Source organism: Mirounga leonina, unplaced genomic scaffold (genome assembly GCF_011800145.1).
Source record: "Mirounga leonina isolate KUSES-001 unplaced genomic scaffold, KU_Mleo_1.0 Mir_94, whole genome shotgun sequence".
NCBI classification, from domain to species: Eukaryota; Metazoa; Chordata; class Mammalia; order Carnivora; family Phocidae; genus Mirounga; species Mirounga leonina.
Window position 1 is genome coordinate 14,622,003 of NW_023270855.1, and position 19,430 is coordinate 14,641,432.

Consider the following 19,430-nt stretch of genomic DNA (forward strand, 5'->3'; position numbering starts at 1 on the left):
ATGAATAAATTGGTTTGGTTTCTCTTTATCTTGACATGGGTGCCAAATAAAATTATATGCTTTTGTATTACAAAAATGATCATTCTCACATCATTCTAAGTGTATATTGATAACTGAGCTGGGAGTGTGTAGTGCATGTCAATCAGCCACACTGAAGCTTCATTGCATTTTTGTCATTTTGTAATTCTGAGTATACCACTGGAAAGTAAGCTTCTCTGCACTAAAACATAATGCTCCACAGGACAATTTTAGTATTTTTTTTGTTTTAATCACTGGTTTACCCCAAATGCGTCAAGATAATGCCTGACACATATTGGGTGTTCAAAATATTTTTTGAATATCTGAGTAATGGTTAGAGTCAGACTCCTGGATGCACAGCCTAGCAACTCCCCATTTATGAACTGCGACCTTGGGCAAGTTTTACCATCCTTCTGTGCTTCTGTTTCCTTATCTTTATTTTTATTTATTTATTTATTTTTTAAGATTTTATTTATTTATTTGAGAGAGAGTGAGAGACAGAGAGCATGAGAGGGAGGAGGGTCAGAGGGAGAAGCAGACTCCCTGCCGAGCAGGGAGCCCGATGCGGGACTCGATCCTGGGACTCCAGGATCATGACCTGAGCCGAAGGCAGTCGCTTAACCAACTGAGCCACACAGGCGCCCCTCCTTATCTTTAGAATGGGGATGATAATGCTACCAAATGCAGAATTTTTGTAAGAAATGTACAGTGGTTGCCTTTGCTATTACTGAATAGTCAGGGTTACCTGATAGGCTGCTTTAGCATGTTTTTATTCTGTGTTTATTCTGTAGTATTTATTTGTACTGTGACAAAAATCCTTAGCCTTAGTTTTTTTGTCTGAAACGTAAAGAACTGATTGGAGAGTAACTTAAGTGTCTTATGTTCCGGCTCCTTTGGCTTAAATCACTTTTTGAACATGTACTTGGAGGCCATCCCAAACCCATTCTTTGTTTTCTTGGAATTGCCAAATTTCTTATGTTTGCCCCCGTGGTAATTCATCTTTTGGTAGCTTCAAATACAAGAAGGATTATATTGAACCAAAAAATCTCATTAAAGAATCCAGTGGTTCATGAGCCTTGAAAAACAAGTCTATCCTCATCCATGTAGTAGTTCCCTAAAATACTTAAAAATTATTATCATGTCCCCTTGAGAGGCAGCTCCAAACTGATCATCCCTAAAGCAAACTCTTGACCTCCCCTTAGCATCCTGATCCCTGACCTGACAATTGGAGTTCCCAGTTCTGGCTGTTACAGAAGGGGAACATTATCGTCTCATTTTAGATTCTGGATGTCTTCAAAACCATAGGATTGCGGAGAGAGTAGGATGTGAGCTCTGCAGCACAAGGGTTAGTTCATAACTGTCAACTGAGTCCCCCAAGTCTTTCCTACATGTGTCGTGTACCTACCCCATTTCATACCCATTCATTTGGTCTTGCAGGTACAAGCGTAGGATTTCCTTTTCATTTTGTTAAGTCTTATAGCTTGCTTTTCTTGTTCCACTATGGGACAGTCCCCATCTTCTTCCTTTCCCACCTACTTTTCATGTGTCATGCCCGATGTCTGACAGTTTACAAAAATATGAATATCTGTACCTCTGTAGGTTTTGTTTTCTTTATTGAGAAAGATGAAATCATTCATTGTACTGTGGGTTTGATATGCCTTGTTTGATCAGGTGCAGCATATCCTCTCTTACATACATACACAACAATCTATTGTTCCTTGACATTTAGGTTGTTTTCAATTTGTTGCTGTTAACAGCACTACTGCAATGCATTCTCTCAGTCATGTTTTTGTGTCCTATAGAACACTTCTCTTTCCAAACTTTCCTGGTAGGTTTTATACATTTATTTTTCCAAACCAACTTTAACTTACCCTTCTAAATTCCAATCTCACTGGTATTACATTGAATATATACTTTGAGGACTGACATCTTAATGATTATCGAGCCTTCTCATCAAACATAGAAATTCCACTGGAATTTAAGTATAATTCACATTTTTCTATGGTTTTAGGCATGCTTTCATTTGTATTCCAAAATACAACAATTGGAAGACATACCCAGTGGTTTTCCCCTTTCCCTGAATTCTATGAAATGGGGACTTCATCATGTTGAGTCTTAAGTGTATGATCATTGTTTCTTGGAATTGCCAAATTTCTTATGTTTGCCCCTGTGGTAATTCAGTTGAAAGCCATTTAAAGTTTTACACAAAGACCATTTGGATGGTATTTTGAGTTTTCACTGCTTATACTGAACAATAGTATAAAAGCAGATAATGTGGTCAACAGAAGTATGTTTAGTCACTCTTCAAGTTCATCTTAATTTTACTAAGTTTGCTTGGCACTGAAATTTTATACTTAAACTTTGCCAGTAAGAATGAGGATTCTAGGTACAATATAAAGATATAAAAACATGATTGTCAAATTTAATAGAAAATCATCTGTTACAGGGTTATCTACAAAATGTTCCATATTTTTGAAATTAAAAAATCTTTTCCAGGGCCAAAATCAATTTTCAAATATTTTTCTTTCCACTATAAGAATCTGAGTTTCTTAAGTGACTTTCTTTTTCGGTTTTCAGAGAAAGTTTCATTGTGCAAATTTGACTTCATGGCCTCGCTGGCTGTATTCCTTATATGATGCTGTAAGTATTACCTGGTACATTTTTCTTTCTACAGTAAGCCTTTTCATAATTAAGGGTCATTAGAATGAAACATATGCTTTCATACTCAGTGGTATCTCATTTTCAGAACTAATGCCATCCTTTACATTTAGGTAGAGCACGAAGGAATCGGATACTACTGGACTTACTTTGCTTTTAATCTATAGAATTTTTCATTTTCCCAGTTTCTAGTGGCTTATAAATTCAGGACAAGATGAGACATTTTGGGGCCTATTAAGGATTTGAAATGTGGTAAGTGTAGGTAGATTTAGAAAATTAAAGAATCCCATAATAATGTTTTGGGTTTTTTTCCCTAAATGAGTATATGAACTTATTGTCTCCTGATCCCCAGTTAGTCTGTTACATCCGCAAGCATTTTGCTCCTCAAATTGTAATACTTCAGCATCACCATGCCTTGCAAAACTTAAAACTGGAATTCTTCAAAGAATCTGGGTTTTAGACATAAACACTGTGTTCGAAGCTTTTCTATCATTTCCTCTGTGGCATGGGGCAAATTACTTACCTAAATAAATTGATTTTAAAAAATGGGTATAATGATAGTCATTGTACTTGGCACACAGTAGGCATTCAACAAATGTCAGTCATTCCCCTTAGTGAATCACCTCACGCACAGATGTAGACTCTTGCTTGGGAAGACTAAACACTGAAGGTTGAACACTTACCACAAGCAGAACACGAAAGGAAACTACAGTTCACTCTGCCCTGCAGCAGCTTTGGGCTATTACAGATGACACAACAGACAAGTATTTGTGAAAAGATAGTAGGCAGTCTTGTGTACTAAATAGGTGCCAAGTAAGGTATGTAGGTAGCAAGTGCTCATGAAGTTTTTAGGAACCACTGTCCCTATGAACAGAGTCAGAAAAGCCGTCCTAGAAAGGGGGAGAAGGGAGACCAGTTCCACACAGTTGATCAAAGAACACCTAGAAGGCAGTGAGTCAGGAGCATGTGCCATGGGGAAAGAGACAGTGGAGGAGAGAAGCCTGGAAAGCTAACTTAGTGCCGGGCACACAAGCTGGGGCTTTGATCATCTGAGCATAAGGCAACAGACACTTTTAAACTGGGACTCAGATTTTAGTAGAGTGAAGACTTAAATTGCTATTAATATAGTAGTTTTATTAAAGAGAGTTGAAAATCTAGCAGTACGTTCTAAAAAGTCTGTGAACCTTATTATGGCTGCTTTTACTTTAAACAAGGAAACTTTAATGGATAGAATCAAGAAACAGCTACATGAATGGGACGAAAATCTAAAAGATGATTCTCTTCCTTCAAATCCAATAGGTATGAAAAGTCAGCTTCCTTCCTGGGGCCTTTTGATATTTTACTAAATTATTTTTCTGTTTAATGAAACAAAAAATTTTAGTTTAATATTTTTATTTGTTCTGAAAAGCATACATATCTGGGCTTTTAAGAAAGATTTTTTTAATTAATTGTAACAAAGTTCTTAAATTTTGTGAGTACTCTAATCTTAAGCAAAGTTTTTTCTGTTAAGTTCAAATTGCAGACAAGATCGGGCACGTTCAGGGTGGTATGGCCGTAGACCAAATTGCAGTAAACGGGGCACATCCAAAAACTTGAGTGTCAGAACGCTCCCTTTTCTTTAAGATGGCTTTCAAAAGGACCCTGATTCTAAGACTTACTTAATCTTATGTACATCATTGCTCTGGTTATTAGGTACAGTTACTGTAGCCATTTTTCTAGTCTTTTAGCAGATTGACTTCCTATACCATGGGTTTGATTTTCATGTTCAAAAGACCAAAAAAAACCTGTTGATAAAAGTCAGAAACCCAGACCCTGGAGCACAGCTCTCTTGGACCTCGCCGCCCTCACATCTTGAGAGTGTAATTTGGCTTCAGTAAACTTTCCCGCCTATACTGCTAAAAATAAGTAAATAAAAGACATTTCTAAAACCAATTATGGGAAAATAATTTTAGAACTTCCTAAGAATATATACTCGATAGCTAGTGTATTTTAGTATTAATTATGTCAAACACATTCTTTGGGAGCCCTGTAGAGAGGGTTTATTTCAAAAAGACACTGTCTGATTCATAAGTCATCTGTTACTTATCTGCTTCAAAAACTTGAAAAACCACCATGTCTTTAAGACTTTTCTTACAGAGTAGCTGCTTGTCTTCCTATTGATGATGTATTAAGGATTCAGCTCCTTAAAATTGGTAGTGCCATCCAACGACTTCGCTGTGAACTAGACATTATGAATAAAGTGAGTAAAGTGACCATGTTCGTGACACCTATTTTAGGCTTGATTATCTATGGGACCCAGTCATGTAGTCATGCAATTAGAAAACTAGTTGTGCTAGTTTTATTTATTTGAGAGAGTGAGCGAGCAAGCATGGGGGTGTGCAGAGGGAGAGGGGAAACAGACTCTCTGCTGAGCAGGGAGCCTGACACGGGGCTCGATCCCAGGACCCTGAGATCATGACTGGAGCCGAAGGCAGACGGTTAACCTACTGGGCCACCCAGGCGCCCCGCTAGTTTTACATGATTTAAAGGATAATTCAGACATTTCATTTGGGATCATACAGACACTTAGATTGTTTTTACATCCCTCACACATTTAAGAGTTTGTGAAGACACTCCATTTCTACACGGAGCATCTGTGCCTGTATGTATCTGTCACTCCTTGTCCTACAAAGTCAGTAGTTTTATAAATGAGTAGGTGTGAGATCTCAGAGGTTTTCTTGGTCCTACTTTAAAACTCTATTTTTGAATGATTGGAAGGAAAACATATTTAGAGGGATCAATACTTTAGAGAAGTTTCTTGATGAGCTATGTAATTACATAATTAAACAAGTGTGATTTTTCCCCACTAATTTTCTCTTAAATTTTTTAGTGTACGTCTCTTTGCTGTAAACAATGTCAAGAAACAGAAATAACAACCAAAAATGAAATATTCAGGTGAGAGCTTTATTACATTTTCAGTATACTTCTAAATACATTTTCCCAACTGCTGTAACAGAGTTATGGTCAAGACCATATTTCCATTTCCCATAGATTTCCCTCTATTAAATAATAATCATTCAGCAAATGCAATGTGGGGAGTTTGGGTACTCAGCAGCAATGATTATGTAAGATAGTATTCACAGGTAATGAGCATGGTAGAGTCAAACAAAGGGGCAGTCCTTATTTTCCTCCATTCCTGCTTGATAATCTGTTTATCTTCTTAGTGATTAAGGACCTAACATGAATGCCTCAGGTATGGTCTTCCAGGCAGACATAGGGCCCAAAGGTAAAGTGGGGCATGCTTCTGAACATGTACTGATGCTGTGATATAAGTGTTTAAGAATTATTTTAGTTAGTACTTATAAACCAGGACAGTAAAGATAATCAGTTGCCCAAGGATGACTAAATAGGACCTTTTCACTGTACTTCCACTCTGAGACTCCTTTAGATGAGCTCCCTGTTTTACAAACATGTAGACTAATGAAACTGGGCTGACTCCCAACCTCCTCTTCACATACTAAAGTTCTGATATTACCTCTTATAACCCCATTAGACATTTTTTTCCTTCCCATTTTGACTTCTATGCTGATTCTGTCTTGTAGTTTATCCTTATGTGGACCAATGGCAGCTTATGTGAATCCTCATGGATATGTGCATGAGACACTTACAGTGTATAAAGCTTGCAACTTGAATCTGATAGGCCGGCCTTCTACAGAGCACAGCTGGTTTCCTGGGTAATGTGGTGGTTACTTTTTTTGGGGGGGGAGTGGGTTTGCCTTAATTGGACAGAGTCCTAAGCAGAGCTGTTAGAATTGTAATCAAAAATAGTGAGATGAATAATTCTATTTAAATGTTCATTTTATGAATGGCTAGTAACAGCTAGTTTGGCATACTCTCACTAAATATAAAGTTAGAAGGTTGGCAACTGCAGTTATCCTTAAATTAACTATACATTTAATCCAGACTTAGCTCATTCTGAAAACCAGCTGGCTTAAAATCCAATAAAACTGTATCTGAACCATATTCTGTACTGTCAAACCAGAGAATATTTCCCAAGCAATGACAAAACAGCTGGAAAAGCATTGAATCCTGGTTTTCTTCATTTTTTTTCTTTCTTTAGCCCAGTGGCCTTCAAAGTATGAGCCTAGAACTAGCAGCACCACCTGGGAACTAGTGTTAATAGTCTGCTTCCAAATTCTGGGTCAGTCTTTTATTTTGAAAGAGGCCAGCAGAGTATGAATTAATGATTACAATTATCCTTTTGGGAGCACCTGAGGAGCAAAGCTGGTTAAGCATCTTTTAGTTTCTGCTCAGGTCATGATCTCAGGGTAGTTGAGCTCAAGCCCCCACGTCTGCTTAAGACACCCCCTAAGGCTTTCTCTAAAATAAAAATAATTGCCATTTTGGATGTAGGACCATATCACTTGAATTGTCCAAGCTTATTTAACATCCTTGTTAAGGATTAAAACTAGAATTAACTGATTTTCTGGATGAATTTTCTGACAAAGTCATTCTTCAGAAGTAGTTCTTAGAAATTCATGTATGTCTCCCTCCCCCCCCTCCCCCCCTTTTAACTCATAAGTGTATTTCTGGAAGTGGATAGTGTTTTGTAACATGACTGCAATACAAAACCATGAAGGAAAGGTACCTGCGAGTTAATCCATATTAACAAGATTAAGTTTTTTCTCCAATGCCAAGAAAGAAAAAAATAAACACAGCTTAAGAACACAATCAAATTTGTTTCAGGAAACCATATAGAATTTAGCTCTGTCTTGATAACAGCTTTATACAATGATAGGCTTGGGGTACAGAAATGTGTTTCCTTAGCTGATACCTTTCTTTAATTTTGTAGGTATGCTTGGACTATCGCCCAGTGTAGGATCTGTGCAAGCCATATTGGATGGAAATTTACAGCCACCAAAAAAGACATGTCACCTCAAAAATTTTGGGGTTTGACTCGGTCTGCTCTGTTGCCCACAATCCCAGACACTGAAGATGAGATAAGCCCCGACAAAGTAATACTTTGCTTATAAACAAATATGGTAGAGATAGTTATTTATCTAGTTGGTCTTGTAAAATCAGATCTGCTTTGGAAATTACTGCTTTTGATGCATACCTAAGTAAAAAGCAACATTATGTGGAAGGTTGCAGTTTCTTAGTCAAGGGTTTTTGAAGATTTAAATTAAAATATACTATTGAAAAGGCTGAAAAGCAGTCTAGAAAACTTGGTTTTTAGGAATATCTAGCTTGATACCATTATATTCTGGCCTGCTAGGATACGAAGACCTCTCTGAAAGGGAGGAGATGGGTTTTCCTGCACCGAACATATTTGTAATTCCCCTAACTCGAGGTTAATCATACATGGAACCAACAGCAAGTTTTTAGAAGTTCCCAAAGCTAGGGTGCCAAGTACATGTTCCCTTTGAAAGAGGCAAAGGCTTTAATTTTCTTGAGTTTCTCTCCTACTGATTTGTAAATTTTGAAAATATTAAAGAGTTAAAATACAGTTTGAGCCCCCAAATAGTGTTCATTTCCTTATGTATTTGCTGAGTGTGTCTGAACACCCTGCTTATTCTGTTCCAAATTTCAATTTGAACCTTAACTAGTATGGAACAGAGATACTAAAACATACCTTCCTTCATTCAATCAGGCTACAAGTGACTATTTTGTAAGCACCTTTGTTCCATGTAAATTGAAAATCTAAGTAAAGATTAAGAGCAAATATTACACATTTTCTTTGTCTAAATAATGTAGAATATTTACTCACAAGCTGATAATTTAAGCATAAAGATGAAGCTCTAGATACTGATTAGCCACCTACCTCTTTGCTTGATGGATCCTTTCACATTTGTGTAATTAACTTCAGTTTTCATAACTGGGCAAAGGTCAACTGATGGGGAGACTGTTAAATCTCGTTTTAATTTATCAATATTTTCTTTTACCAAATGTGCAATGGTTGTGAGTGCCTAGACTAAAATGATCAACTGAAGATCTCACATTGCGTATTTACGTACAGGAGGCAAATGAAAAGCAATGTAGGACCTGCCCAAGTTGTAGGGTTTTTGTAATACTACTGAGAACCTTGGGTTTAGAGGACTATACTAGTTGTTCACATAGTCTTACACTATTCCAGTAGCAGTCACAGAGAGGGCACCCCGCTTTTACTTTTGCCACCTGAAGGGTGTAACCACAGAGTGTTCTATTTATTTTGTTCATTGACACTGGCCAATAAAATTTTCTGATATGTAAAAGAAATGCATATAACACTTTTAGATTGGTTTTATACATAACAAAACAAGGCCTCTGAAATAGCGGTATCTCTGCATACTTCCTATTTAGAATAGAGATTCTATTTTAGTAGGACTTAAATTACTGACTTGTCCCCACAGAGGACAGAGATGCTAGGACTGGCTATACAAGAAGTCAAATCAGTTATAAAATGTTAGAACGTAACAGCTGAAACAGTACTTTGCACTGTACACCCCTTTACCTACCCAAAGCATTTAGGGCTCAAACCTTTAAAAAGCATATGTACAAGCCTGGTCATGGATATTTTAATGTAGGCCATTATCTTTTTAATTCGTGAAAAAAATTAATGACTAAGGGTACAGGAGAAACCTGATGTATACTGTCACATACCACATAAGCACATTTATCTTCCAGTTCCAAAGGGAATGTTTATTAAAGGCTCAAGAGTAACTTTCAAGCCAGTCTTTCTCAGGCTTAGCATGCATAAAGAAATCATTATGACAAAGGAAGGTATCAACTACATACTAAAACTTAGAGCTTGCGAGAACAAGTTTCAGGTGTATGAATGCCAGCCACCCAGGACATACCTAGTCTTCATAATTTTATACAGGATATTGTCAACTAATTTCAACACAAGTTGGTGTTGAAATTAAATTCATTTAAATGTGTTAAATTCAAGTAAGAATTAACACTTAAAGACACTGATAAAATAATGTAGTTATTTCAATAGCAAACACTTTTTTCTTAAAGATAGTTACCACTTTTTAAGATCAGTAATGCGCTACACCGGAAAAAAAAAAAAAAATTTAAACCCTAGACAGGGGAAGCCAACTATACTATTCACAGCAGGAACTATTCCAGAAGCAGCAGAAGGTTCAAGGATATAAATGAGATTTAAGAGGAGGTAGACTTGAGTTTACTGCCAGAAACTCAAAAAGACCTCTGTTGATCTGAGAAGGTCCTCCAAGCTGGCTTTCATTCAAGTCTCTTAAATCTCACTGAGAGGGAGAGAAGAAAACCTAGCCTTACCCCCAATTTTCTGCTATTTAGTGCCAGCTCTCATCAATTTTCGCTCTTCTTTATGTAACTTAGGAGTTCGTCTTTCTCCATTTGGTAGCCGCTTTTTTTCCACTGTTCTCGCAACTGCTGCAACAGAGCCCCAATTTCTTTTCCTGAAGAAATGCCCACTTTTCTGATGTCATGGCCACTCACAGGAAATGGAGGAATGCACCACTGCTGCATCTGCTGCAGAAGACCATGCTCTCCCTGGTACTTCAGGAGTTCACACACGCGGGGCATTGCATCAGATTCCCTAGACTAAGGGCCAGAATCAAACATTAAAGTTCCATCTCACGTTAGAATGCTTGCTAACGAGCATATCCTAAAAGGTAAATAATAACCGAGGTGAAATTTTTCATTTAAAATAAATGACATCCACATAACACACTGTAGACCTTATTAATTAGTTCTGACCAAGCCTGTATATACTTACATCTATAATGAAGTCTTGATAGGGTTTCAGTGGCTCTGAACTATCCATTGCTTTAACTAAATCTTTCCTGTTTTTAACTATGAATATACCAAGGTTCTTCTCTTCTTTTGAAATCTTCAACCTCAAATCCAATTTTGTGACATCATCCTGTACTTTGAATAATGAGGCCAAGAGAGTCATTGGCTTTGGTGAAAAACCATCAGCATTTTTACTAACTTTGTTAAATTCTTCTAAACTTGCACTAGTAGGTAAGCCTGTAGGGACAAAAACATTTTTCACCGATTATGATTTTTTACACACTCATATCCTCAACCAACCATGGTGTAATATACAAAATGCCCTGTCACTAGAACTCACTGATTCAGTCTGATGCTCCATCTTACAGGTTAGTTGCTATTCCCTCCCATAATGTCCCCAAAACCCAGGGGAGTCCTAACACATGAGTTTCCATTACTGAGCTACATCAGGAGGTCCTGAGGCAGTGGTGGTGTCAGACTCATGGGAGATACTAACTTACTCATGACTTCCCACTGACCTGTCACAGACCATCCACGCCCCACACTGCCATGCAAAAACTGTATATGACATAGCCCCAAGTTTCCTGCAGTGTGCTCCAGCATAGACCACTGTTCTTTCTAAAACAATATTAATTTCTATGTATCTCACTCTTTCAAGTGCTTTACACGTATTAACTCATTGAATCTTTTAGCCCTTCTATTAGACCGATGCTGTTCCTCTCACACCCTTTTGGATTCAGTAACTAATGATCATGGAACTAATCCAAATCACAAAGCTGACATCACTCAAACCCAGGTCTGACACCAAAGGCCACTGTGTCCCACCCCCGACCCCGAAGTTTATCTTATTTTAAAATACTGCATTTCTCCTTTTGGAATTAGTCAAACATTTTTCCCTATGAAATTTTAAACCAGATGTTTCACTGTAAAAAATTCAAATATTTTGTAACTTGCTCTCACCTATGTAAGGAGCCACATCAAGATCATAGAGGAGGTGAATCAAATGATTTACATGGTTACCAACAAGAATTTTTTTCAATTCCACCCAAATCCTCTCTCCTGATATTCCAGCCAAGCCTTTTGCATTTTCTGCAATTGCTTCCAAAGTCTCAGGATCGTGGTCACCAGGTTTGTCTACAATTCTCCCATAAAACCTACAAAACAAAATTCTCAGAGCATGTTACCTCTATGTTGGCGTATCACTAGAAAAATCTTGTTTTTCATTTAACTGGTACTATTCCATACATCTAATATGAGACAACACAGATTTAGGTTTAAGAGGGACCTTAGACATCATCTGGTCAAATCCTTACCTTCCTTTTGTTCCCAAATGACAAAACCTGAGCTCCAATAAAATATAAATAACTTTTTTTTTAATAAGTAACTTTCTTCAATTAACAAGAACTAGAAACCTCTACTCACTTGCATTTCCAAATCAGTGACTCAGACATTTAGAATGGCCATCAAATGTACTTCCTGGAACTGGTACCTATACTGGATGAATAACGCAGAACATTCTTGGGAAGACTGGAATGCCATCAACAGAACAGTGTACAAAGCTTGCCTCTCTGTGCCCATCAATACTTTTAACGAAGAGTTTCAAACAGGACTCATCTAGCTGCAGACAACGGAGTATATTTCTAGCAATCTCAGAATTGGAAGCTTTAAAATACACCTGTACTAACACATCTTTAAAATTCAGTTCATTAATAATGTAGATTAAATGACAGTAAATACAGATGTCAGTCTGTGTTCTATTATTTGCAAAGAGAGACTTTTGCAAATACTCAAATTTAAAGGAAGAGCGTTTACTGACAAAATATGTAGGCTCTGTTACAGAATATTCTAAATATGATCGCAACCAGTGAAAAATATTATTCGACATAAACTAGCCAGTTAGAATCGTTTTTAAAAAGGGTTACAGCTTGGAGTTTAAAAATCAGTGCTATGCACAAAACCATCCAAATTTATTTCATGCTTTTAGCAAGTTCATCTAAGGGTTTCTCATGACCACCTAAAACTGTAAACCATATGAAGGCAAAGACACTCACTCCTCCGTATTCAAAGCACCAGGAAGTGGTTGGCCTGTGGTAAACACTCAATTTTATGATCAGTGCAGGAAATAAAAAGAAAAATGGACATTTAAAAAATGATTTAAAGCTGAATTCTATAAAAGACCATCACAGAATGGAATAAATATCTATGTTTTGGGAACAATCTCACAGTTAAGTCACATTTTACTAGTAAGTCTATTGGAAGCAGACATTTGGGATGTCACCATGTTGTACTCTGACCTGCGCATTTCACATGACTGGAATTGTGCTCTGGGATATTAAAATCTGTATTATTTTTTAAAAATTCTTACCGGAAATACCGTAAAATTCGAAGATAATCTTCTTGTATTCTCTGTTTAGCATGTCCAACAAACCTAACTTTCTTATTTTTTAAATCTTCATAACCATTGAAGTAGTCAAATAAGGTACCATCAAAACCTATTCATTAAAAAAAAGGGAAAAGATCACTGTTAGCAAATAAGAACTGGAAAACAAAATTCGCTTTTAAAAACTACTACAACAGTAAAAGCTAAGTGAAGAGTTACAAAGTTAAAATACAGACATGAACAGCATTCATGCATACCTACTATCAGATGGAAGATCGAATGGAATAAAAGGCTGTATTTACAACAGTAATTAAAAAGATAACGCCCAGGGGTGCCTGGATGGCTCAGTCCTTAAGCGTCTGCCTTCGGCTCAGGTCGTGATCCCAGGGTCCTGGAATCAAGCCCTGCATTGGGCTCCCTGCTCCGCAGGAAGCCTGCTTCTCCCTCTCCCTCTCCCACTCCCCCTGCTTGTGTTCCCTCTCTCGCTGTGTCTCTCTCTGTCAAATAAATAAATAAAATCTTTAAAAAAATAAAAAGATAATGCCCAGAAATGAACTAAACAATAAATATGTCTCAAGTATGAACTGGGGTGGAGATAAGACACCAGACAAGCTGATTTTCAAGTTAATATAGGAAAATAAACAAGAATAGCCAAGGTAATCTGGGAAAAAAAGTAAGCAGCAAAAAGAATCTGGAAAACTAAAACAAACCTAGGAAAAAAAATTTATGATCCTGGGAGAAGACCTTTCAAAATACACAGTTAGGGTGCCTGGGTGGCTCAGTTAGTTAAGCGTCTGCCTTTGGCTGAGGTCATAATCTTGGAGTCCCAGGATCGAGTCCCACATCGGGCTCCCTAGTAAGTGGGGAGTCTGTTTCTCCCTCTGCCCTTCACCCTGCTTGTGCTCTCTCTTGCTCACTCTCTCTCTCTCTCAAAAAAAATCTTAAAAAAAAAATACAGTTAATCCTTAAACACAGGTTTGAACTCTATACATCCACTTACAGGTGGATTTTTTTTCCTGAAGATTTTCTTTTTTAATTTATTGGAGAGAGCAAGAGAGAGCACAATGGGGAGGGGGGGGCGGGAAAGGGGGGCCGAGGGAGAAGCAGGCTCCCTGCATGAGCAGGGAGCCCGATTCAGGGCTTGATCCCAGGACCCTGGGATCGTGATCTGAGATGAAGGCAGACGCTTAACCAACGGAGCCCTTATCTTTTTTTTTTTTTTTTACAAGACTATAAGTGTTTTCTCTTACGATTTCCTTAGCATTTTCTTTTCTCTATATTGCTTTATTGTAAGAAGGCAGTATATAATACATTGAACATAAAAAGTTTGTGTTAATTGTTTCTGTTATCAGTAAAGCTTCCTACCAGTAGTAGACTATTACTAATTAAGTATGGGGGGGTGGAGTCAAAAATTAATATGCAGATTTTAGACTGCATGGGGGTTTACTTAACAAAACTAAACACACACACACACACCACCAGAACCTTAAATAATTCAACCACCTAAAAATCAAATATGCCTACATGACAAGAACCACCATAATGAAAAGCGTAAGATAACTGACATACTGAGAAAAAGACATGTAGGTCAGTATAGAGCCAAATACCTAACTTCCAGAATATACAAAAAGCTCTTGTAAATAAACAAAAATACCATGTATAAATAGAAGAATTAGCTAAAAATATACTAAGGAAACATAAAAAACCTTTAAAAATGAAGAATTTTTGGAGAACCTGGGTGGCTCAGTTGGTTAAGCTCAGATCATGATCTTGGGGTTGTGAAATTGAGCCCCACATGGGCCTCTGCACTTAGCTGGGAATCTACTTAAGATTCTGCTTAAGATTCACTCCCTCTCCACACCATTCAACCGTCCAAATGGGGAGGTCGGTGATTCTGAGAGATACTTCACTTGTGCTCTCCCAGAAGAGAAGCACTGCCACTACTTCTGAAAAACTACTTCTCAATTTAGTTCTGTCTGAACTTTAATGCTTCTTGATATCCCGAATGCAAAAATAATAGTAAGCTCAGGCTTAACACTTCCCAAACTGTTTGGATTTATATGGCATTTCAATATGTATAGCAAATTCAAAAGGCTCCAAATTCAAAGAAATAACAGAATATGGGGGAAAAAAGGAAATAGGCAAAAATATGATTACAAAGTAGCAAGTGCATGTGGTATATCTGTCTCTTAATGACAAGACTGGACTCTCCCTGGTGAGCACGGAAGTACTACCAAAATTTGGAGGGAAGAAAAAGAAAAAAGAAAAAAAAAACACACACACACACACAGGATAAGACAAGAGTGAAGTTTGAGAAGCAAAGTAACCAGAAATGCCAGAACTCGGAATGCTTCATCCAGTAAGGCTTGAAAAAAGCCTGGATGGAAAAATGGGTTAAAAGTAAAAATTAGTGAGAATATCCCATCAGTGTGCACTTCATCTTTTGCTCTGAATAGCACTTTCAACATATGGTGCATAAAAGTAAGAAATAAAGTTGAGCTGTAAGAATAATGTGTAGTGGTTAAGAAAGTGACCTCTGGAGCCAGGATGCTTAAGTTGGAATCCTAATTCTGCAATCTACCAGCTGACTTTAAGCAAATTATTGTGGGTTAAACAGCAGTACCTGCATCATAGGGATGCTGGGAAGATTAAATTTCTGTGATGTGCACAGTGCCTGGCATATTATAAGGGCTCAGCAAATGTTAGAAAACAGTAGTACCAATAAGAATAGCTTTTATTTCTATAAAACAGTATACTGAAAAGGAATATTAGTTTCTCTCTTTTAGTTAGGTATGCTTAGGAGAAGCCAGTTACAAATTTTATAATTGCACTAGTTGGAGCAGTTTACCCTAAGTCAGAATGGGCTAAGAAGAAACAAACACCTGGAGTTTGATCACATAATGGAGAGAAAACATGTCCCAAACTGGGTTCCCTCTTGTCGTAAATCACCTAGGCTTTGGAAATCCAAGCTTCAATCATGGTAGTCTGTGACTTGAGCTAAGCTCTTAACATCTCAGTCTATTTCCTCACCAAATGGATTTAATACTTAAGTTTTTGTGACAGTTCAAAGCGATAAAGTATATCAAGTAACCGAGAACCTAGCAAGTGCTCTAGAAACACATCATTAATGTAGTTAGCAAGAGAGTCCCATCTTGGCATACAACCCCCTTCTCCATCCCATGAAGCAAATCCTATTACAGGTTTTCCTGTAATATCTCCAAGTTCACTTTAGGCCGCATCACCTTTACAAAAGACCTACATTAATACCTGTTTTTGTTAACCAAAAGAAATCTGGAAGAGGATTTTCATGTTGATGAAACAGTAATTGCTTCCACACCTTATACCATTTCAACTTGAAAAAAGTTACACAGGATACTTTTGGGTAGCAAGGAACCTGTCCTTCATCCTTTCACTATTACTGCTGCCACAACTAGGTTATGAAGAGTGGTTGCTTCAGCTCTATTTTCTAATCCAGTCTTAAACACAAAGGGCTTGACTACAATTTATAGGACAAAAAATAACGCTTCAATAAAGCACTAACTTAATTCACCTATTATGAGTCTCATTGGTTTCATTAACAAAAAAATCAAGTTGAGATGATAAATAGGTTCTCTCTTGCATGCCAACTCTGATTACAGGTGAGTCCTAAAATGTAATGCTATGAAAGAATCGGACCTTGTGTCTGGGCACAGCCACAGAAAAGGTGCTGAGGTCATTCACAAGTGTGTGCCATGGGCACCAGAAAAGAGGAAAGAAAGGCTAGTGTGGGCATGCACAAAAGACAGTGCAATGGAGAATGATTTGGGGGATGTATGTGGGTATATTTTTCTTACCTGAAATGTTAACCATTTTTAGATGCAATTAATAAGTGAGCACGGAATGTGTACATGTGCCAAGCACTGTTCTAAAGACGTATAATTATTAACTCCGTTAATCCTCACGACAGCCTTGCAAAGGAAGCAGATATTAGCATCCTCATTTTACAGCCAGTGAGTCAGAGTCAGAGAATTTGAATCCAGGACTTTTGGCTCCAGAGTCATCTTTTAACCCATACACTACACTCTCAGATGAAACTAAACCTCTCGGGTTGGAGAACATTTCCAGGATGCAGATTCACTCGAAAAGGCAGCTTTCAGGGGTTAAGCATCCAACTCTTGGTTTCAGCTCAAGTCATGATCTTGGGGTCGTGGGATCACACCCCACATTGGGCTCCTTGCTCAGAACAGGGTTGGCTTGGGAGTCTCTCTCCTTTTCCCTCTGCCCCTCACCCTGCTCTCTCTCAAATAAATAAATCTTTAAAAAAAGGGGGGGGCAGCTTTCAGAAAGACTGGATTAAAACATTATCTCTAGATATTACCTAAAAACATAGAATTTATAGTGAGATCTCTGCGTTCAGCATCTTTCTGCCAATCAGTTGTGAATTCTACCTCAGCATGTCTTCCATCAGTGACAACATCAATCCGCAGTGTAGTAATTTCAAAATTTTCTTCATGAAGCTGTAATGAAATGTTTTTTAATTAGTTTTTAGTATCACTGGATGAATTGAAAAAAATAAGAGTCCTGACAAGTATATCTTCTTTCTTTTCAAAGTCACCTAGTACACATCTATCTTGAAACAGAAAGACACAATATTCAAGATAGATCCAAAGAATTTTTTTTAAAAATAAATCCATCTTAATTAAAAAGGATGAGTCTGACATTAAAAAAAAAAAAATGACAACTCTAACAAATGCTGTGGCAGAGAACAGAAGAGGCCCTCAAAACAGTGTATTCCAGTTCTTCATTTCAAATTAGGCTACTCTGAAATATTTTTTAATAGCTCCAGTTTGCCTCTTAAGAGCTGAATATCAATTTATAACATATATACCATTAGCAAAGGACTGATAGAGGAAGAACTACAAACCATTAACTCCTTCTGCAACTGGTAACCATCAATGAAGCTGAAATAAAGTACTATATATATATATATATATATATATATATACACATATATATCGTGGGAAGAGAGATGAGCTCCAGCTGGGAAAAAGCGGAGTAGCTTCAGGATAGATGACATGTGAGCTGAGCCTTGAAAACTAAGTAGGATCTGTACGTGCACACGTGGAAAGAGCATTTCAATGAAGAGAAAAGATAACCAAAGGCACAGGTGAGAGAAAGAGGGATATATGCACAAGTATTGCTGACAAATAGCATGTTAGCATTTAGGGTAGACGGCAAAGGGTTTCACATGCCACTGAGGAATTTGGAATCTCTTCATTAAGAACTGAAGGCTACTAATGATCACTGTAACTCTGTTCTAGAATTCCTCTCGATCTCATTTCTTCTCTAGGAACAAGTTAGATCTCACTATAAGGTTCTAGAACTCAAGAATTTGAAGCACAAGTTTTCTGTAAAGGTAAGCGGTAAGAAAAGGGTTTGAAATATGGAAGACTGAAAATCACTGTAGGAAACAGACCCCTGGAATGTCTCCCTGGCAAAGAACCAGAGATTAACTCACTAGAAAGGCTGACCTATAAATAGTCACAATTTGGGACACCAGACACAGAGGATGGTGGGAGTGAAGCACCACAATGAAAACAAGATTAAGTGAAAAAAATCAACACGACCCTCATTCTCTTTCCCCACTCGGTTTTCCAAATGCTAATAACCAGGCTTGTTCTAACCTGAATGACACTAAAGGATTCTTCTGATTTTCCCTAATGAAAAGGCCTACCAATACTGACACTGGTGATCCCACAACTAACTAGCTGACATTTCCTACACAAACTACAGTAAAGTTCGCAAGTCACCTTACGAACACCAGAGGATCACCCAAACTTAAGAACCAGACCACATTTAAGGAAAGCCAACAGCAAAGACAGAAAAAGAGGAAAGAGAGTGTCAAAGCAACTATAACCGATATCCTAAAGAAAGAAAGACACTGCATCTGAAACAAGAAGAGAAAGTTTTCAAAAGAAATATTCTGAGAAACACCTCAAAAATTTTTTAAATGGCAAAGGTTGCAAATATAACAGGAAAACTGGATGATCAAGTTAAGGCAATCTCACGGAAAGTAAAATAAAGATATGAGAATATAAAATAGGAGAGGGGCGCGTGGGTGGCTCAGTCAGTTAAGTGACTGACTTCAGCTCAGGTCATGATCTCAGGGTCCTGGGATCGAGCCCTGTGTAAGGCTCAGCGTGCAGCAGGGCGTCTGCTTCTTCCTCTCCCTCTGCCCCTCCCCCTGCTCGTGCTCGCTCACTCTCTCTCTCAAATGAATAAAAAAAACTTAAATATAAAATAGGAGACAAAAGATAAAACTAGCAGATCAGAGTCCCCATGGTCCAACATCCAACATCACAGCAGATTCCAAAGGTGAAGACCTTGAACAAAGGGGATGGAATTATGAGAGGAATACAAGAGGGCCCACTAAGTATCCCTACACAGTGAATGAAAAGACACATCCAAACCAAAGCACAGCGTCTTGAAATTAAAAACACTACGTAAAAAGCTCAGAAAGCCTTCCTAAGGAGGGGTGGGGGGCTGGGATCCGGAGATGAAGTGGCTCAAAACACAGGAACTGAAACTTGATGGGTTTCATCTACTAAGAGGAAGGTCACAGAGTACAGGAACGAAATAATGGCACACAGAAAGCTAG

The 19,430-nt window shown here is 37.8% G+C and overlaps 2 protein-coding genes across 8 annotated transcripts in view; one reads left to right on the plus strand and one right to left on the minus strand.

The window, feature by feature from the left end:
- Positions 1 to 8,382, plus strand: part of CRBN (cereblon) — a 31,339-nt gene extending 22,957 nt beyond the window's left edge. For all 4 annotated transcript variants that reach the window (XM_034997916.1, XM_034997920.1, XM_034997917.1 and 1 more), the window contains 6 exons: positions 2,596 to 2,658; positions 3,891 to 3,975; positions 4,800 to 4,915; positions 5,546 to 5,610; positions 6,258 to 6,389; positions 7,508 to 8,382. In XM_034997916.1, coding sequence (XP_034853807.1) covers positions 2,596 to 2,658; positions 3,891 to 3,975; positions 4,800 to 4,915; positions 5,546 to 5,610; positions 6,258 to 6,389; positions 7,508 to 7,688 — 642 coding nt within the window. In that variant the 3' untranslated portion in view covers positions 7,689 to 8,382. The remainder of the gene's footprint in view (positions 1 to 2,595; positions 2,659 to 3,890; positions 3,976 to 4,799; positions 4,916 to 5,545; positions 5,611 to 6,257; positions 6,390 to 7,507) is intronic.
- TRNT1 (tRNA nucleotidyl transferase 1) overlaps positions 1 to 19,430 on the minus strand; it is a 30,196-nt gene that overhangs the window by 2,584 nt on the left and 8,182 nt on the right. For 3 of the 4 annotated variants that reach the window (XM_034997922.1, XM_034997923.1, XM_034997921.1), the window contains 5 exons: positions 17,151 to 17,289; positions 12,779 to 12,905; positions 11,374 to 11,567; positions 10,397 to 10,650; positions 9,319 to 10,221 (listed from right to left, as the gene is read on the minus strand). In XM_034997922.1, the coding sequence (XP_034853813.1) occupies positions 9,967 to 10,221; positions 10,397 to 10,650; positions 11,374 to 11,567; positions 12,779 to 12,905; positions 17,151 to 17,289 (969 nt within the window). In that variant the 3' untranslated portion in view covers positions 9,319 to 9,966. Of the gene's footprint in view, positions 1 to 9,318; positions 10,222 to 10,396; positions 10,651 to 11,373; positions 11,568 to 12,778; positions 12,906 to 17,150; positions 17,290 to 19,430 lie in introns of those variants that run through there. The other variant, XM_034997924.1, reaches the window with a different exon arrangement.